At 40.7% G+C, this 19,511-nt stretch overlaps 1 protein-coding gene across 1 annotated transcript; it reads left to right on the top strand.

Annotated features, from left to right (window-relative positions):
• Positions 1-13,409: 13,409 nt before the first annotated feature.
• LOC311505150 (peptidase M20 domain-containing protein 2-like) lies at positions 13,410-19,150 on the top strand. The gene is made up of 7 exons (XM_084568556.1): positions 13,410-14,008; positions 14,606-14,754; positions 14,834-14,976; positions 16,524-16,678; positions 17,574-17,700; positions 17,891-17,998; positions 18,166-19,150. Exons 1-7 carry the CDS (start codon positions 13,604-13,606, stop codon positions 18,303-18,305), a joined length of 1,227 nt encoding a protein of 408 aa, XP_084424682.1. The 5' UTR covers positions 13,410-13,603; the 3' UTR covers positions 18,306-19,150.
• Positions 19,151-19,511: the final 361 nt, after the last annotated feature.

The following is a 19,511-nucleotide window of genomic DNA, read 5'->3' as shown; positions in this document are numbered from 1 at the left end:
GTTCTCAGCATATGTGTTCAGGTCAAGAATATAGATTTAATTTCTGCTAAGCATTACTTTCTACTGTGGCATTAAAAACTCTGAACTTGTGCAACCCAAACATAGTAAGAAATAAGATATATATACACAAAAAGCATATCAAGAGTCAGATTTTACATGCCACATGGCTGCATGTTGTTAGCTATGTCAACATCATAGTATAAAAAAGTGATTTTAAAGGTTAATGTTAAGAACTGTCGTTTTCACGGCTAAAATTTTACAACAATAGCCATAAAAATGGAACAAATCATCGAAATATGTATGGAGAGCAAAGACCCGAACTAAATGATGTTGCTATGCCAACCGCCAGCCAGCTATTACGTCATTTCCGTAGTATGGGTGGTGCAAATGCAAACAGAAGATATGCAGCAGTAGTTCTCAGGCAGCTCTCTTGTGGTAGCTACACTCAGAGAAGTGTCGTCTTTAGATCTTGTTGCTTCAGCTGGACAAAATAATCTGGTAATGCAGGTTTTAATAAGGATAATGATTTCCTAATACAGCGAGACATTGTCTTCCCACAGTTATGGTAGTAAATAGTTGGGCTGGACGTTTAAGAAAGCGTTAAGAAAGCAGCCTTACGTGTTCTTACAATGATGGAATAAGCCACATTTAATATAACTTAATGCAATTTGCAAGATGAAAACATGTAAAGTATCACCAGACATAGTTTGCTTGAGGCTCTTTCATCACGTGAGTATGGTAGGAGGACCATTACATCCGCCTTGGCTCTGTGGTTTAACCCCATTGTGGGTAAACACAGGTCCGACCCTCATCAATCTCTCTCAAGTACATGTTCATGGATGAGGGCAGGGGTCATGACCACCGGAGTCGGGAGATCATTGTTAAGTTTTGATTGATTAATGACGTGTCACGCGGCAGCACCTGTTCCCACAGCGAAATCAGCATATTATCTGTTTCATTCCTGATCACTGTGCTTCCAGACGTGCCGAGCGTGACGCTTTATCTCGGAATATCTCAGCTTGCTTTGCCAAGGGTGTTTGTGAGTTTGCTCATGTGTTAGTGTGTAAGACGGTTAGCGCGCGGGGGTCTGTGTCATCATAGAAGGTGTCTAAATTGTTTCTTTGATATATGAGCTCTGGGAGCTTGAGACTCGCGGTTTAATATTACGTTATTAAAGCCAGCGGTTTCTGACTGCGGTCATTAGGAAAAGAAATTTAAGTGACGTCTTAACGTGTGCCATAAACCCGTTAGCAAAGATTTGTCTTGTCATTACTGTCCAAACATCCATCTGGTTCTCATTTTAGAAAGCTGATTGTGTCTTTTATTTTGAGTAGCAACACAAAGAGATTTTAAAGTTCCTTATCCTCATCACCTTTTTTTAAATTAAATCCAATTGCAATAATCTTTTTAAAACATGCAGTTACTTAGGTGTTTATTAGCTTTCTAGGTGAAGGAAAATGTTAGTGTGCGCGCTACATCTGTTAACACTGACAACATGACTGTTTGGATTTTATTGATTGTTTTTCCCTCAAATCTCCAGGGAAGCCAGCAGCATGATCACAACAAGACAGACTGCTTTATTACAGTCCAACAAAAAAAAGAAAAAAAAGAATTGTCAAACGCACACACACAAACAAAGGCCAAAACCAATCAGGCTGTTGAAAAGACAAAAACACAGGGGAGGTGGGCGTGAAAGGTGGAATATGAAAACATCACTGCTTCTTTATTCTGTCTGTCTGCTTTTTTTCTGGTAAGTTGTGTTACCTTGAAGCTGAAAGCAACCACGAAATAAAGGCAAGAAGTCACTTATGAGTAGAGCAAACTGCACGAGTCTGCTCTTCTACAGACCTCAAAAGTATTGAAGCACAGAATGAAAAGCCTCTTATCCAGATGTCTCCCAGGGTTCATCCTCAGGGAGGCGAGATTATGTTCAATAAATGTTTTTTTTTTTTTACATGCTGATATTTTACATGTACACTTCGAAAAATTAAATGCACGCATACTGGGATATGATAACACCACAGTGTTATGGTTTAAACTTGTTTATTGCGTACAAATGGAAATGTTGGGTCTTGAAATCTGAGCTTGAGAGTAGAAGCCACTGCTCCTTAATGCCAAAAGAGGCCAGTTGAGATGGTTCGGGCATCTAGTGAGGGTGGCTCCTGGGCGCCTCCACGGCCAGCTGAGAAGAAACCTGCAGAAATTGCTGGAGGGATCATATATCTTGTCCGGCCTAGGAGAGAATAGGGATTAACAATGAAAACAGATGTGTGGAATGGATGTTGAGGCCAAAAACAAGTCTGCAGTCATCAGACATAATTATAAAACAAAATGTAATCATCAACAATATACCAAAATCAGGATCCCTTTCCAACAAAGTGTATAGGCAGTGATTACGCCCCTAATTATCAACTTGGACAACGATCAACGATCAAATCGTTGTGCGGCTTTTAGCGATGATGAACAGAAGAAGAGGTAGTCTTACACGTCATCTGAGCGCCGTGGAGTTGAATTTGTTTACAACAAAATGGCTGGGAATTGTTTGTAGGACTATCCAATTACATGAAGTGTTTTTTTTTTCTTCCTTGTACACTCCCCATAATGAAATCCCACTGGTGTGTTACCGGACTCCTATTGTGATGATCTAAAGCTAATCACAAATTAGAATTTTGGATGCATCTGGTGTTATCAGTCCCAGATAATTAATCTGACACAATCGCTGCCACTCCGATGATGTGGTATATTAATGTGTCGTTTTCATTCGAGGTGCCACTGTCGCAATCTAGGCAGCAGGATTGTCAGCACAATATCAATGGTTTTTAAGATCACAGCCATCTGGGCTGGAAAACACCGCGGCACAGTGTACATTTTAGACAAGGAAATATAACAAATAAAATAACAATTGATGACGATTCATTCAGTGATACAAACACAGAAGAAAAAACATGAACTGTGTGCATATGATTGTTTTTTTACTGACTTTACACAGATTCACATTTGGTAAAACTATCAGGAAAAAAAATCCATATCCTTGTAAAACAGAATTTAACAAGACATAAAAAGGAGCTGCACACATGTTTGTGATCATCTCCTCCAGGTATCAATAGTGAGCACATTTTGTGTCTTCTCATTTGTTCTTCTTCTTTTTCAAATCGAGCTATTATCATGCAATTTTTTTGGAGGGATAATCAATGATTGCCCCAAAGCAGGAAACATTTTTCACAATAGGCTCCGTATCTGCTACTTCCCATTTTAATCAGGCTGTACACAGAATCCCGTGGTGAGTAATCCTGTCTTCGCATCCTGTAGGATGATTTTCTGCTGTGGCTGCGTCTATGATAGTAATCAAACTCTTGTTAAGTGCCTCTTTCTATAAATTACAGCTGCAGTAACTTGTAGTTATATCATTCATCTTTATTAAACCCTTAAATAAGAATTCTATTGCAATGGATAACAGCATTAAAAGATGAAAATGATAATATTACTGACAAATTGTCTCATCCCCTATAATTACATGGCTGTTTTGTCGCTGTAATTCTAGCATGGGCTAACTTATTGTTGTATATTGTACCAGTGGGTATCAGATGAAGCTTCTTATGGCATGCTTGTAAAGCGATAGAAAAATCAATGCTAGTTCATGCTGACATTGTTTTGACTGATAAATATTGATTAATATCTTAACAGATAGGCCGTGCAATAATAAATCAATTAATACATCAGTTGAAACACCATATCACGGAGGCACATCAGGGTGTGGTTAATCTCCGTCAAATATGAGATTAAAAAAAAATAAATGCAATATTCTTATTAGGAGGATTAGCGTCTTGTGACAGTATCGTCTACAAAATCTCATTAGACAAACGCAGTTTCACAAGCGCGCATTATCTCACTTTCAACTAATGGTGTGTGTAATTCATGCATGCAGAGACACTGCTTTTCAGCTTCAGAATATTATTAGCCCTGTGGGCAACATAGTAGTGGCTGAATAACATTAGCAGTTTATCTTAAGTGAAATATGGTTAAGCTAAAACCTTTGAGGAGTGAAACTGATCAGATTTCTCAACACAGGATCAAAGGCAAACCACTTACAGTGATCTTATTCACCCTGACCTTTCTGGGATTTAACTATTGACATCATTCTTAACTGATGGGCTCATTTAGAGGAATAGTTTGGCATGTCATTGGCTTTTGTATTGACAGTTAGATGAGAAGATAAAATAACAAGCTAACACCAGCCGCTGCTTAGCTTAGGACACATACTAGAAATGTGGAAAATCCAGCCAAAGTCACTTCTATATCTTTCTTGTGTATTCTGTATCAAGGTTTTGTTATTTTGTCATTTGTCATTTGTGCTAAGATAAGCTAACCAGCTAGAAAATTATTCTTTTAAAAAACTTGCTTTCTTAAAACCAATTAGAAGATTGTATAGGGTAAATATGAAGCTACAGCCAGCAATGGATTGGCCCATCATAAAGTTAAGAGCTAATTAAGTTGATAGCTATCTTATCTGTATTGAGCTAAGGGCAGTATTTTCCTGTCAGTACTAAGCTAAACTAACAGGCAGCTGGGGGTCGACTTTTGTAGCTTTAAAGATTATAGGTAGTATCAATCTTTTCATCTAAGCATAAAAGCATGTTTGACAAAAATATTCTTTTGAAAGCCTACTTTGCAAACAAGTGTAGTGTATATATGAAGCTACAACCAGCAGCTTGTTAGTTTAGCCTATTGTAAAGAAACAGCTGGCTTCCTCCAGGCAAACATAACGAAATCCAATGAGTAGTGCCTATAAAGCTCATTAATTAGGCTAACTAATTAGAATACGTTATGTTTGTTTATCTGTGTTGAGCTATGGCCAGTATTTTTATTTTTTTATATATGTACTAGCTAAGTTAACTGGTGGCTGGTAGTCAGCTTATTTACTTTAAATAATATAGATATTATCAATCTTCTCTTTTAAGCTTAAACACATATTTTTCAAAACAATTCTTTTGGAGTCTTAACTTTAGAGCGTTTATGCGGTAATTATGAAGATACAACCAGCAGCTAGCTAGCAGTTAGCTTAGCTTATCACAAAAAAGAATCGCTGAGTAGCATCCCTAAAGCTCATTAATAAGGCTAACAAATTGGCCTGCACCATCGGCCAGAAATTTCCTGTATGTGCTAAGCTAATTGGCTGCTGGCAGTGGCTTATTTAGCTTAAAGAATAGATAGTATAAATATTACCATCGAAATGTAAAAGAATATTTAACAAAACTATTCTTTTGAAAACGTTGCTTCTGAAAATATGGGAAGATTGTCTGTAATGACTCTACAACCGGCAGCGGGTTAGCTTAGCTAATCGTGTAGCTAGGAAATTGATAGCCAGTTCTTTCCAAACATAACAAAATCCACCGTGCAGTGAGTACCCATTGTTAATGAGGCTAACAAATTAGGCTATGTCATGTTTGTTTATCTCTATTGAGGCAATACAGGTATTCCCTATCTGTGCTAAGCTAAGCTAACAGGCTGCTGGAAGTGGCCTTGTATTAATTATATTGAGTGGCATCAGTGTTTCATAACTGCAGTTCCTTCAAATGCCTGTTTAATATAAAAGATTTCCCCAGAGGATTTCTTCAGATCATTCACACCCGACAAGTGTCAGAGCTGGTTTCATTTGACCCTGCAACAGAGCGACCATCACAAACATAACTCTGTGCCCTGTAGCACAATAAATCCAGATGTGTCAGCTGGGGTTTAATTTTTCGAATGCTTAAGCATTATTCATGCACAACCCGGTCACAAGACTTTGTAAGGAATATTAAGTATGTTCATTATTCTGGAGTCACTATGAATCTGAAAGCCGTAGCAATCACATTAGTCAATAAACACAGAGGACAAGGAAGACGCCTACGAGTTCCCGCGGGAGAGCTTCCAATTAACACTCAAGCTTTTCCCCTGACGTGTTGGCTGGTTTGAGAATGTGAAGAGACAGACAGAGAGAGAAGGCGGGAGTACTCATACATGGAGGATGTGTATTGCTTTTTAAATGTGAAACGTATAGTATATTGACCAGTCACAACATTAAAACCACTAACAGGAGAAGTAAATAACATTGACCATATTGTGACAGTTCAATGTTCTGCTGGGAAACTTTTGAACCTGTCATTCGTGTTACTTAGACATGTAGCACCCACCTAGAGCAGACCAGACACCCCCACCCCATAGCGATGACACTCCTTGATGGCAGCAGCCGTCCCCAGCAGGATTATTTTACATTGCCTGCAGATTAAAATAATTAGTTTTTCAAAGGTTTTCTTCTGCTTTTTTTGCACTTTAAATCCTTGCTTGCAGCATGGCTCAAGGACAGTGCCAGCTGGCGAGTCAGTCCACACTAACACATCAGACTGAACTATCTCATCCACTGTTGCATGGATTGCCCTGAAATTTAATTTTTCATCAGAGGATGAATTCTAATGACCCAATATTTCTCTCGTGCCACTAATGGACTGTATTTTAAGATTGATGAACGCTTTGTAACATCATGTAGCTACAAGTTTCACAAAGGGCGTATTTAAGTCTCAGTACGGTGGCTCCGGTCGTTGTCATTTTGTTAATGCCTTCAAATGGAACTTGAAGCCCTGGGTTACAATTTGGTGACAAAATGCTTGGCATTCAAGTGGTTGCTAGACAACATCGGCGTCACCAAGGCTAACAATTTAGCAAGCTAACAACGGGGTAACTTAATGACTGAAATGCAAAGGAATAAAGCTGTTGGCAATATCAACATTTTCATTAGGCATATTATAGAATGACAAAGAAAAAACTGACAACATGAACTCTGACGTTTTGGTAACTGAAAGCGCCATAACTCCAAAAAACGGGCAAAGATCTGGAGACGAAGCAAGTGGGTGATGCCTATGTAGACACCTAGTGACATCATACAGGACTAATTGACCACGCCCATAATTATGTTTAACTTTATGGGGGAATTCATGACTCAAATCATTTTTTTGCACCAGTCTGTAAACATATTTCTGCTGTAAAGATATTTTAACGTGAAGAGTCTATGGGGATTGACTTGCCTTTAGAGCCACCCTCAAGTGGTCATTTTAGGAACTGCAGTTTTTGGCAGTTGCACAGTACTCACATTTTTTTCATTTGCATTACTGACTGTCTCGTCAACTATACTGAGATACAAATGCATTATAAAGTTTTATTACTTTGATGATTTCTTAACTTTTCATTTCTTGGAGTCTGGTGCATAATGCAGATAATGTGAAAAACTACATGCAATGAAGTCTTGCCATGTGATGTTTACCTGCAGTGGAGAAACATCTCTGGAGGAGATTATTGTAGTTTCTGGGATACCTCCCTCATGTGTCCTTTTACTTCAAATTGCAGGTACAGACCAACATCCTGTGTGACACATTTCTGTCAGTGCTGTGAGATGCTTATTTACACCATGTCTGTAAAAGTTACTTGCTAGTTTGTGAGTGTTGAAACACCCACGACGATGAGCCAGAAGCGGAGGAGGCGGTGCCACACGATTTGCTTGCCGTCAGTGGGCATTTAGTGTTGATCTTGTTACTCTGTCACAACTATAAACACAGACAACAGTATATGCGTACAAAATTTAGTGAAGTGAAATCTATTGAATGTGCATTTATTTATTTGGTAAATATGATTGTGTCGAATGTGATTAAGTGTAACACTGATTGTCACATTAACAACTTCTAGCCTGGTTTTTCTTGTGAAAAGCTTCTTCTTTATCTGCCTGTATCTCATCAACAACAGCTCCCCTTGTGATTTGCCTCACAAAGACCGTCACGTCCATTCTGACGCAGCAATTTTCCGTACTGCCTCCTTGAAGTGTTAAAACTGCCATCTCCTTTGTGTTGTCACAGGTCTTTCCACTATCACAGAGGAACACTGATCCGGCTTGATCTCGCTTTCGTCAGTCGTTTAGACCCCTAAGCGTAACCATGTTCTATGTTTTATTTAAATGGTTTCTGCTTGAGGCGGTTATCAGAACCAAGGACCCTGTGAAGGGAAGAGAAGGAGGTGTTTCTCACCCTCCTCTGGAGAGGAAGGCTGAAATTAATCCTGCCCCTCAGGAACTCGCCCAGTGAATTCTGGAGACCGCAAATTAAGCTTACAGTGAGCCAAGGGGAGTAGCAACTGTTCAAATTGAATACACAAGTGCTGTATGACCGTCACGCTAAGTTGTGGTCTGTTTTTCACAATATTCTACAACAAAGTGTTTCTATAAATGTATTAAAGTCACTTTTGAGTATGAGGAATTAAGTATTTCAGTTCTTTTTCCAAAGCTAAATTTGTTATTACTCATGCAATAGTTATTATAAAAGACAATGCAGTGCAACTACTTAGTTGGACAACTTGTCAATTCTGCACTCCGGCTCCACTCTGCTCACCCTCTGCTGATTGCAACTCCTCAGTGGTTTCAGGGATTACTTGTACTCCCACAGTTCCACACTCTTCCCGCAAAGGTTGATGTTATTGGGGCTGACAGCAGCCTTTTCAGTGCTGTCAAACAAAGAAAGGGCACCGCTACCGCAGGGTCGCCTTTGAAGCAGCGAGGGCAGCTGTGCGGACATCTCTACAGGACAGACTTGAAAATAAAACTGCATCTGAAGACAGGGAAATTGCAATGTAGGTTTTGTATGTTGCTGAGATATTTATTGCTTTTTTGCACTTGCCAGATAGCACCGACATCTCTTCCATTATTTGTCTTGCTCCTCAGTTGACCCGCACAGCAATAATACCTTTCACCAGCCGTACAACGTATCTTCTTCTATCCGCTACAAACAAATCAGTTGTCTGCTGAAGTTTTAGACGAGAACATGTGGCACTACCCACATGTCAGATCATTTTTCCTACCAGGGTGGTGAAGGAGCAAATGTGAAAGCTTCCATTAATTGAAAATGTGTTGACGCAGCCATTAACTGTTGCAACCAGTGATCCAAAAAGCACTAAAATAGACACTGATTTATATGAAAACATGGATTATGGCTCATAAAATGTCAAATTTTAATAGAATTCACATACATAAGCCCTGACAGCATGAAAAATAATAATTGTTTTTGTGGTTTTGCGTGCCTTGCGAACCAGGATTAAGACACACTCAATCATAAACCATCACGCATCACAAAAACAAGAACAAATGTTGTATAGTGTCATCCCACCCCCCACTCCCACCCCGAAGAGGCAGGAGGACTTGATAAAGCGAGGTGTTAATGTATTCCAGCTTGGAGAAAGCAAGAGCACACTGTGTGCACTGATGTGACATTAATGACAGAAACAGGACTGTCGCGTTGCACGTGCACCCACACACACACACACACACACGTATGTACACATTTTCTAAAGCCCTCTGGGGATATCTTTTAACTACCAAGCGACTTGCTGTGCAATATCGAACACTGCAGCCTGGATTTCCGGGGCACTCCTAGAAGGGTGCATTTTTGTGCTATAGTGATGCTGACAGGACGGGGCAAGCTCGACTAACGCGCTGTCAGTTTCCGTCAGTCAGCTGGAACCTCATGTTTAAAAATCAGGCTCATCAACGGCATGTGTGGATTTGCACTTGCGTTGAAAATTCACAACAAAAAAAGGGTAGAGTTGAGGTTAATATGGAGGCCCATTTGTGCCGGAAAAAAAGATTAAAGTTGTATTTTTAAAATACCGTGGCATGTCAAAAATATTATATATGACACAGCTTCTAGTGTAAATATGAGAGAAAAAAAAACACCTGCAAATCTCTAAAGTGCAGTTTGAAAAATGGTTAGCCGTGAAAAGTATGTGATGGGTTGTAAAATAACTACAAGGGAAGCTTCCCGTCTGGGCTTTTGAATCCAAGGACTGATGAAATATCAACCATAAAAACATGTTTTTCTAAAGAAAATGATTTCTAGTGTTTGTGGTCTACTCAGTACATTACTAGCTTCTAAAATAAAAGCCTTAAATCTAAGCACCGAGGAGGGACTGCAAAGAGACGTCACTTTGCATTAAAGGTGTTAGACAAATTTACACCAAGGTAAATGTTCACTTGGGTGTTTTTGTGTATTCAAGGAATGAATCCTGGGTTTAAAATTCAGGCGCATATATTACCATAATTTCTGACCTGTATACTTATGAGGGTTTTATGCATCTACTTGCATTAAGATTTTTACATTTTTTGGTAGATGCAAGCTTCTGTAGTTTATGGGTGTAGTTGAAATACAAACACATAAATATGTGGACCACACTCTCACAGTGGCCTTACACAAACACATACCCACCCAAGTATAGTCCGCCGTTTGTTTCATTTCCCATTTCAGAGACATGCTGTCATCAGGAGCCCATCCATTTATTGTAGCTGTCAAGCCAGCCTTCCTTAGGGGCGCCCTGCTGCTGCGACGCCTGCATGCATATATATCATAACTCGTGCATCACTCTGGCCTGGCGCGATGGCTAGTGGCTCAACCTAAAATATCTACGCTGCTTGAAATATGGAGGCTTTTTAATATAATGCGCTCAGAGCGTCATGAGAGCAAACAGAGGTTTTTTATCAGCTGCATCGCTCATAAGATACTATCAGTTTAACATTCACAAAGGACAGTGCCTCTCTTCTTGTGAAGTAAGTCACCCATCAGGCACTTTGAAACATGGATGACTGTCACGGTTATAGGTCTAAAAAAGTATTCAGACAAATGAATGCCTTCGAATTCTTCATTGGTGGAAGCACAGGCCAAAATCAAGTATAATCATGTGAAATAAGACACATGGTCACGGGGCAAATCCTTGAACAAGACAATGGGGTGACACATGGGTCCCTCCCTTCACTTAATTGATACACAATGGAGAGTGTCAGCGTCACCGGCGGGGCGTAAAGTAAGCTGACAGACAGGCTATGTCAGGAGGCAGCGGCGGTGTCAGCTTGCTGAGCGCTGTTCAACATGTCTCCTCCTGTGACTGACAACCGCCCCCAATTAACCTCCAGCTCAAATACAGACAGAAACCACATACATGTACACCTGCTCTCCCTCTCTCACACATATTCATACACGCACACACACACACATGCTGAGCGTGTGACAGCTGTGGAGCTTCGTCTTTATTCATACAGCACTAATTGACCTTGTTTTTCAGGGCCAGCTCTCAGATCGGCCACAGCACAGGGAAGCTTTGTGCGCTCGCTGCACTGCCATGTAAACAGCTGCAGGCGATAAATGAACAAATAAATAAATCCATTTCCCTTGAGATAACTGTCCATGGTTTTTGTGTTTTGTTTTTTTTATCTGTATTCTGCTGGAGGCTTTTTCTATTAATTCTCAATTCACTAAACTGTTCAATGTATAACACTGAGAGCTGCAGAAGAACGATGATTTCTTTTACCAAATGTGTCTCTGGGTCCCTCTAGTGTAATAACAAAGGGATAAAAGTTGTGATCAGTCTCATCCATTCACTTTACACCAGTTAAATTCTTTAGGGGTGATCTTTATAAAATGAATCCCAGTGATTGTATGTGGGTGTTGTAATAATACTGACTTATAGTGTTATCTTATATGTTCATCATTTATATACACTGCCTGGCTAAAAAAAAAGTCAGCACCAAGAAAAAAGGTCACAGTCTAATATTTTGTTGGACTGCTTTTAGCTTTGATTACAGCACGCATTCGCTGTGGCATTGTTTTGATAAGCTTCTGCAGTGTCACAAGATTTATTTCCATCCAGTGTTGCGCTAATTCTTCACCAAGATCTTGTATTGATGATGGGAGAGTCTGACCACTGCGCAAAGCCTTCTCCAGCACATCCCAAAGATTCTCAATGGGGTTAAGGTCTGGACTCTGTGGTGGCCAATCCGTGTGTGAAAATGATGTCTCATGCTCCCTGAACCACTCTTTCACACTCTGAGCCCCATGAATCCTGTCATTGTCATCTTGGAATATGCCCGTGCCATCAGGGAAGAAAAAAATCCATTGATGGAATAACCTGGTCATTCAGGATATTCAGGAAGTCAGCTGACCTCATTCTTTGGGCACATAATGTTGTTGAACTTAGACCTGACCAACTGCAGAAACCCTAGATCATAGCACTGCCCCCACAGGCTTGTACAGTAGGCACTAGGCATGATGGGTGCATCACTTCATCTGCCTCTCTTCTTACCCTGATGCCCCCATCACTCTGGAACAGGGTAAATCTGGACTCATCAGACCACATGACATAATGCACTGGGCAATTCTTAACCCAGTGTTAGTAGTTTCTACAATCTCCTTAGATTTTTTTCTCCGCTTGATGCCAATGATTTGACCCTTCTCAAACAGACTAACATATTTTCCACGACCACGGGATGTGTCTTTTGACACGGTTGTTTAAGAAATGAGAAGCTACTCATTGTATCAGTTGGGGTTAAATAACTTGTTGCCAGCTGAAAGATAATCGCCCATGAAGTAATTATCTAATAGGAGGCTCATACTTATTTGCTTAGTAAAATCCAGGTGGCAACTTTTTTTTGGCCAGGCAGTGTATATGTGAGTATATAAATAGCCAGCAGATGGCAATCCATCCTCATCTTGCTTCCAAGAGACTTTTCCTGGCTCATAGTATTTAGTCCTAACCTCTTGAGGTTTATTTATTGTAAAGGAAGCTACAGGACAAAAGACTATAAGTAGTCACTAAATAAGAACAAATAATATCCTAATGTTTGTATAATTCAAAGTAGGATATAGCTGATGGCAGCATCTACTCATATTATTTGCTTGTATAATTAGGAGACGTACTGCATGCAAAACTTAATTAAATTTTTAAGCAGGCTTAACCTTAATTTCCCAATTTCAAGGCATACTATATAAAAATAAATAACTCTGCGAGTAAAATGTTACCTGTTGCTTTGTTTTCATGTCCTTGATCAGCTTACAGGCCACTAAACTAACCTATAATTAATCATAAAATTAACACATTCCTTTCTTATTCAGGTTATGATAAGAGCAAAATCTCTAGAGATCAATAGTGCTGAGGCATCTTTGCACCAAAGGACTTTGTGACAATAAATAAGGAATAAAGTAAAAGTATGCTCTTAAAAAGTTGTTAGATAGTTGTAGTTGAAAAGTTAACACAGCAACAACATGTTGTTTCTTTTCTACTGCCTCCTAATAGAGGTGAAGCTCAACATTTCAAAAGAGAATGAAGAAATTCCCAAGTCTCAGTCTGGTACATGTGTTTTTCTGGCGTGATGTGCGGAGGAGTGATTATGTGGACGTTGCTGGAGCTCAAAGAGACTGAGAAGTCATTTTTGACCGTGAGTGACGACGATTCAGCTAAATTTGGTCTTTTAAGTTGGAAACAGGAACTTTGTTTTCAGTGTGATTTTGGTATTGGAGAATTTTGTATCATTGCAAGAAACTCTTCAAGACCAGAGAGTTTTTTTTTAAATCTAAGATAGCTAAGATAATTTAAGCTAATTTATCATGTTCTTAATTAAAAACTATTTATTTAATTTAAACTACTTCCGGATTGAACCCCATAAGCCCCGCCCACTTTGTCTTTGCGATCGCTGTGCTTTTTGGACTCTAATAAAGCCTGCAGACTGTGTGTTGTGTTAAAAAATAACTACCGGCTGCCTGGGATGGAAAAACGACAGCGGATGAAAGACAAACTCCAAGTGTTCATAGACTCACAAAAAGACGAGCTGCACAGTCTGAGTCGGGACATTTGGAGCCGTCCAGAGCTCGCCGGTAACGAGACCCATGCGCACGACAGGCTGGTTCGTTACTTCTCTCAGGGGGAGCAGACATGGTCGGTACAAAGCCACTACAAATTGCCCACCGCTTTCCGGGCCACCTGGGGTCCCGTTGGAGGCGGAGAGAAGGGGGAACACGTGTTGAATGTGGGCTTCCTGTGCGAGTATGACGCGCTGCCCGGTATCGGACACGCATGCGGACACAACCTGATAGCGGAGGTGGGAGCCGGGGCCGCTGCGGGGCTGAGAGCCGCTCTAGAGGAGCAGACCGAACTTCCGGTCCCGGTGAAGGTAAACTGTCTCCAGGTTGGGGCGAATTATTAAATCAAAGTTCACCTCAACGAGTGCAACACACTGTCAAACTTATATAAAAAGAAAAATATTGTATTATTATTTTAGAATGAACAACAATAATAAAAAAAAAATAACCTAGGACTTTGTTCACTGCGAGTCCACAGATGTGTCCAAAAATGGCAGCCAGAAAAGCTTTAGTGTGGTCAAGAAATTTTTTTAATACCCAATAAAATGGAAGAAGTTAAAATAGCTATATAAATATGTGTGTGTGTTTAAATAAAGAAATTAAAAACTGCAGCTTTCAGCTCTATCTTTAAGTCCTCCTCAGTTGGGAGTTTAGTCAGTTACTATGGAGATGGCTCCATGACAGCCTAGGTCATGTGACTTCAGGTGGTATGGACATTGTTTACCCCTGTGTCTGTTCAAGAAAAGTTACTGATCTAACAATAAGAAGCCTTTGAGTTGTTTTTTTTTTTTCTTTTTTGTCAGCAGTGGACTAAAGAATGAACTTCAACGTATGAGGCTAAAACGATTGACTTACATAAACACATGAGTGGATGTTTATGTTAAGTATCTGAGCACTTTTTCTTCCAGATAACTGTTCTGGGAACTCCCGCAGAAGAAGAATTCGGGGGAAAAATTGACCTGATCAACGCAGGGGCCTTCGACGACATTGACCTCGTCTTCATGGCTCATCCAGCTCAACAGGATGCTGCATTCCTGCCCACCGTCACAATCGAAGAGTAGGCTCCTTTTTTTTTGCACTTTTCGCCTCCTTTCTGCTTCCTAATGAACGTCTAACCTTTACATACCGCTCCACAGGGTGTCAGTGAAGTACCACGGGAAGGCATCTCACGCCTCCGCATACCCCTGGGAGGGAGTGAATGCTTTGGATGCCGCTGTGCTGGCTTATAACAATCTCTCTGTACTCAGACAGCAGCTCAAACCGGAGTGGAGGCTTCACGGTGAGGAGCAGACAGAAGCTGTGAAAGATTAGTTCAGCTTTATAGTTCAGTCTTGACCTTCAAAGAAAAAGTTTACCTCAAGGAAGCTTTACTTTTATCATAACATAGCGTGATATGCTTTGAAGTTAATTATTTTAAACTTAAATGCTTCCCAAATAGGAAAACCTTCATCAGCTGAATGCTCATACCCTAATTTATCTTGGTGTTTTCTGGCTTTATTAGATAGTAAGTGTGAAGAGAGACAGGAAAAGCAAGGAAATGACATGCAGTCATACAGTAAAGGTCCCCCTATCTTTGGAAGTTAACCCACTTTTTTGGTCATGTGGTATACGCCCCAACCATTCAGCAATTGGGTCATCCCATACTTTAATTAGTATTATCATTACAGTCATGCTAATTGCTTTGTGAAGCTGTAAACGGCTCTCACCATGACAATTCAAGTTCACCATCTTAGTATTCAGCTGGCTAACATTTGATAATTGGCTCTGTACACTCGCTACAGCTCAGGCTAATGGAAATGAACCGGGGAAATAATGATTTCAACCAAAGGGCGACTCAAATGTCAGAAGAACCATATTTCTTGGCAATCTATTGAGTGGTTGTTGAGACATTTAACTCTGAACCGCAAACGTTTACCTTCTGCGGTGGTCAGGTGAGAGGTGTTTTGTGCAGATTAACTCCCACATTCATTGCTACCGTCAGTCGAAGGAGAAATCCAGTCCAGACCTTGCTTGGGGCCGAGGTTGTGCCAGATTATCTGGTAATGTGAAGGGTTCACAGATCTCAGGCTCATTGGTGTACCCCTGATTAATTTCAAACACATTTTAAATTTAGGATTTAGAATCTTGATGATTATTTCGGTGCTCATACAATAGACAATGAGAGAAACAAGGTTACAGAGCAACTGACTGAGTCGTCGAGCAGCAAATATTGTAGCCCTCAAGGCTAACGTTAGCTAGAACATAGCTGCTTACAGATGTTAAAATCTCATCCCCGGTTATTGCTGAAGAATAGGCGCCTTGTGATGATTGCGTCTGTGTGGTGCATTCACTCCTTGATCTGACATGATAGTCCTCTTGCGCCATTATTTTCAAATCATCCAGTTTGTGCAAGTTTGAGATTAAAGAGAAGAATATGTGTGAAGTTTCTCTTTCAGTGTGTGATGCAACTTGATGTCAGATTCGGGCTAGGATTTGAGAACTCCTGTAGTCTGAGCACAGCCTTATGGTGGCATGTCTTGAGGGCATCTGTGAAGCTCATGATCATTCGGATTCGTCATCTGGAATCCGCGAATGCCTGCAAAATATCATGGCAATTTGCCCAAGAGTTTTCAGTATCAACTGAGCAACAGACTGTCATTGCTGTTGTGTAGTTTTCTCAATGGACACAACGGAAGGAGAACACTAGGTGTCTGTGTCAGACAATTTTTCCGAGCATCTGTAACACCAGTGATCAAAGCATCCCTCTGCCTTATCAAATGTAGAGGATCTTTTAAAATGATTTGATGCTCTCCTTCTTATCTTCCGTCTTTTTTTTCTTTGCTACAGGCATCATCAAACACGGAGGGGTGAAGCCCAACATTATCCCTGCCTACACCGAATTACAGTTTTATTTGCGAACGCCGCTGCTTAAGGATCTTTGTGACCTGAAGGCCAAAGCTGAGGCTTGCTTCAGGGCAGCTGCGGTGGCAACCGGTTGCCAAGTAAGCATACTTAAAAAAGTTGTTTTCCACTTGCTTTCCTTAAAGTCTGGAGACACATAGCCCTGATTTACACTGATCAGCACATTAAAACCACTGACAGGAGAAGTGAATAACATTGACCATCTTGTGACAATCCAATGTTCTGCTGGGAAACTTTAGGACCTGGCTTACTAAGTCATGTACCACCCACCTAGACCAGACCAGACACCCCACCCCATAGCAATGACACTCCTTGATGGCAGCAGCCATCCCCAGCAGGATGCAGCCTGACACAGGCACACACACAAAGACGGTTTAGGAACAACTCAAAAAAACATGAAGAACAGCACAAGGTGTTGACCTGGCCTCCAAATTCACTAGATCTCAAACTGATCAAGTATCTGTGGGATGTACTAGAACAAGCCCGATCCACAGGGGCCCCTCCCCTCAACCCATAGGACCCAAAAGCCCCCACTAACAACATTCTGTTGCCAGACACCACAGGACACCCTCAGAAGGCCCATATCCATTCTCTGATGAGTCACAACTGTTTTGGAGGCACAAGTGAGACCTACACAATATTAGGAAGGTGGTCATAATGTTATTCCTGATCGGTGCAGGTGCAAAGTGTGTATATTGATATAGTGGAGAGAAATCCGCTCTTATATAAGGTTGCCTTTTTTAAAAAAAAACAAAAAAAACAACATATTCCTGTTATGCTCTGAGAGGTGTTCTTGTTGTTACATAATTTAGCGTTATCTTCAGGCAGCTTTTCTCATTCTCCTGCATGTGCTTCAGGCAAGTTTAGCTCACAGCGTGGCGTGTGTATTGTGTAATACACTGCTACTATACGAAAGTAATCTCATATTCTTGCATGGGTGCTTTATGAATGCAGATATACATGTGTTTCCTTTAGGTGGAGATAATCTACCCAACCCATTCCTACTACAACACTCTCCCTAATACCACACTGGCAAACCTGTATGAAAATAATGGAAAAGCCTTGGGGATTCAGTTTCCAGAAGAACCAGCCGACTTCTCTGGTAAGTAAAAATTAAATTTTTATGAACAACTTTCTGTTCCTGCTCTGCGGAAAGAAAAAAAAAAAAAAAAAAAACATAAAATGTGAAAATGCAGAACTGTGATCTATTTTCTTTCCACACATTGTCTGTTTTGTTGTTCACTGAATCAACACAGAATCATTATCACAGTAAATTTATAATTATCTGGCAGGTTCTACAGACTTTGGCAACGTATCATTCAAAGTCCCTGGTATCCATCCTTTCTTCTACATCGGCACTGAGGCGCTAAACCACACGGAGGAGTACACAGAAGCGGCAGGTAAGGCAGCACGTGGCTATTGGGAACAGATGTTTCTCGTAATGAAGTTGACTTTCACTGCGATCAGATAGTTTCAGAAATCGTCTCATTTCGGGCCACTTGGTCTGTTTATGTTGACTGTGGGCTTCACTTTTCCTCCGCTGCTCTTCTCTTTTTTTCTGCGCCAGGAGCTGAAAAGGCCCAGTTGTACAGCCTGAGGACAGCCAAGGCTCTGGCTATGACAGCTGTGGATGTGCTCTGCTGCCCAGATCTGCTTAGGCAAGTCAGAGAGGACTTCAACCTGGCCAAACTGAAACAGGAAAAGTGACAAGAAGGAGTCGGTACGGCTTTGAGAGCTCCTGAAAATACAATGACTTTAAAATTATTCGCAGGAAAAAGACTTTTTTGTAGTTGACAGGTTAGTCATCGTTTGAAGTCATGCTGGCCGAGAGCAGTTCAAAGAGTTGGGATGGACAGAGCTTTTAAACAACACCAAAGAGTAGAACATAAAAGATTACCTTCAAACTTGCCTGGGTTCAGTACCAACAGAAGTGCTTTTTCATTTTAGGTTCTGTTATTCCCCTTTGAATAAATGTCTTTAAAGCAGCTATAATTAGTAACTTTATAGTAAAAACACATGAAATGATCATGTGAATTGGGTCGCTCATAGAGATGAACCTAAAGAGAATCATCACGTGAAACTGCAGCTCCAGACGGAGCTGTGTGGCTCTTTGTTCAGCTGTCCACCCACAGATTTACTGTCTCAGTTCACTCTATCCACTCACATAGCGTTGATTCTGGCCGTCTGAAGGCAACTGTTTCCACAAACAGACTCTGCTATGCGCTACACAGCAGACCGATACAGTTAGCAGCTAGCGAGGGAACACAGTTGGCCACTTAGCAGTTTAGGCTGCTCGGTTACTACTGGATGCTGGAAGCTACATTTAAATAATAAGTGAACAAAACTGCTTCCAAATACAGTGTCACAGTGCTGCTATTGTGGCCTTTTTGTTTTCATCAGACTGGAGTTTGCTGATGATGATATAGGTATATACATTATCATGTTTATTTCTGAGTGATGTGTTTTATACTGCACAGACGGGGAGAATGCCCCCAAGACATTCACCACTTGTGCACATGTGGTTATGATGACAATAAAGTGACTCAATCAGTTTGGGATCTAGTGAATTTGGAGGCCAGGTCAACACCTTGTGCTGTTTTTCATGTTTCTTTTATTGTTGTTCCTAAACCGTTTTTATGTGTGTGTGTCAGGCTGCATCCTGCTGGGGATGGCTGCTGCCATCAAGGAGTGTCATTGGTATGGGGTGGGGCTGCCTGGTCTGGTCTAGGTGGGTGCTACATGTCTAAGTAACATCCACAGGAATGCCAGATCCTAAAGTTTCCCAGCAGAACATTGTACTGTCACAAGATGGTCAACGTTATTTACTTCTCCTGTCAGTGGTCTTAATGTTGTGGCTGACGGGTGTATATTTCTCACCTGTTCTGGTCGGAAAGTGGTTTTGCTTTGAGCTCT

This window comes from Chelon labrosus, assembly GCF_963514085.1.
Source record: "Chelon labrosus genome assembly, chromosome: 20".
In the NCBI taxonomy this organism is placed as follows: domain Eukaryota; kingdom Metazoa; phylum Chordata; class Actinopteri; order Mugiliformes; family Mugilidae; genus Chelon; species Chelon labrosus.
This window is presented reverse-complemented; position numbering and strand designations above follow the sequence as displayed.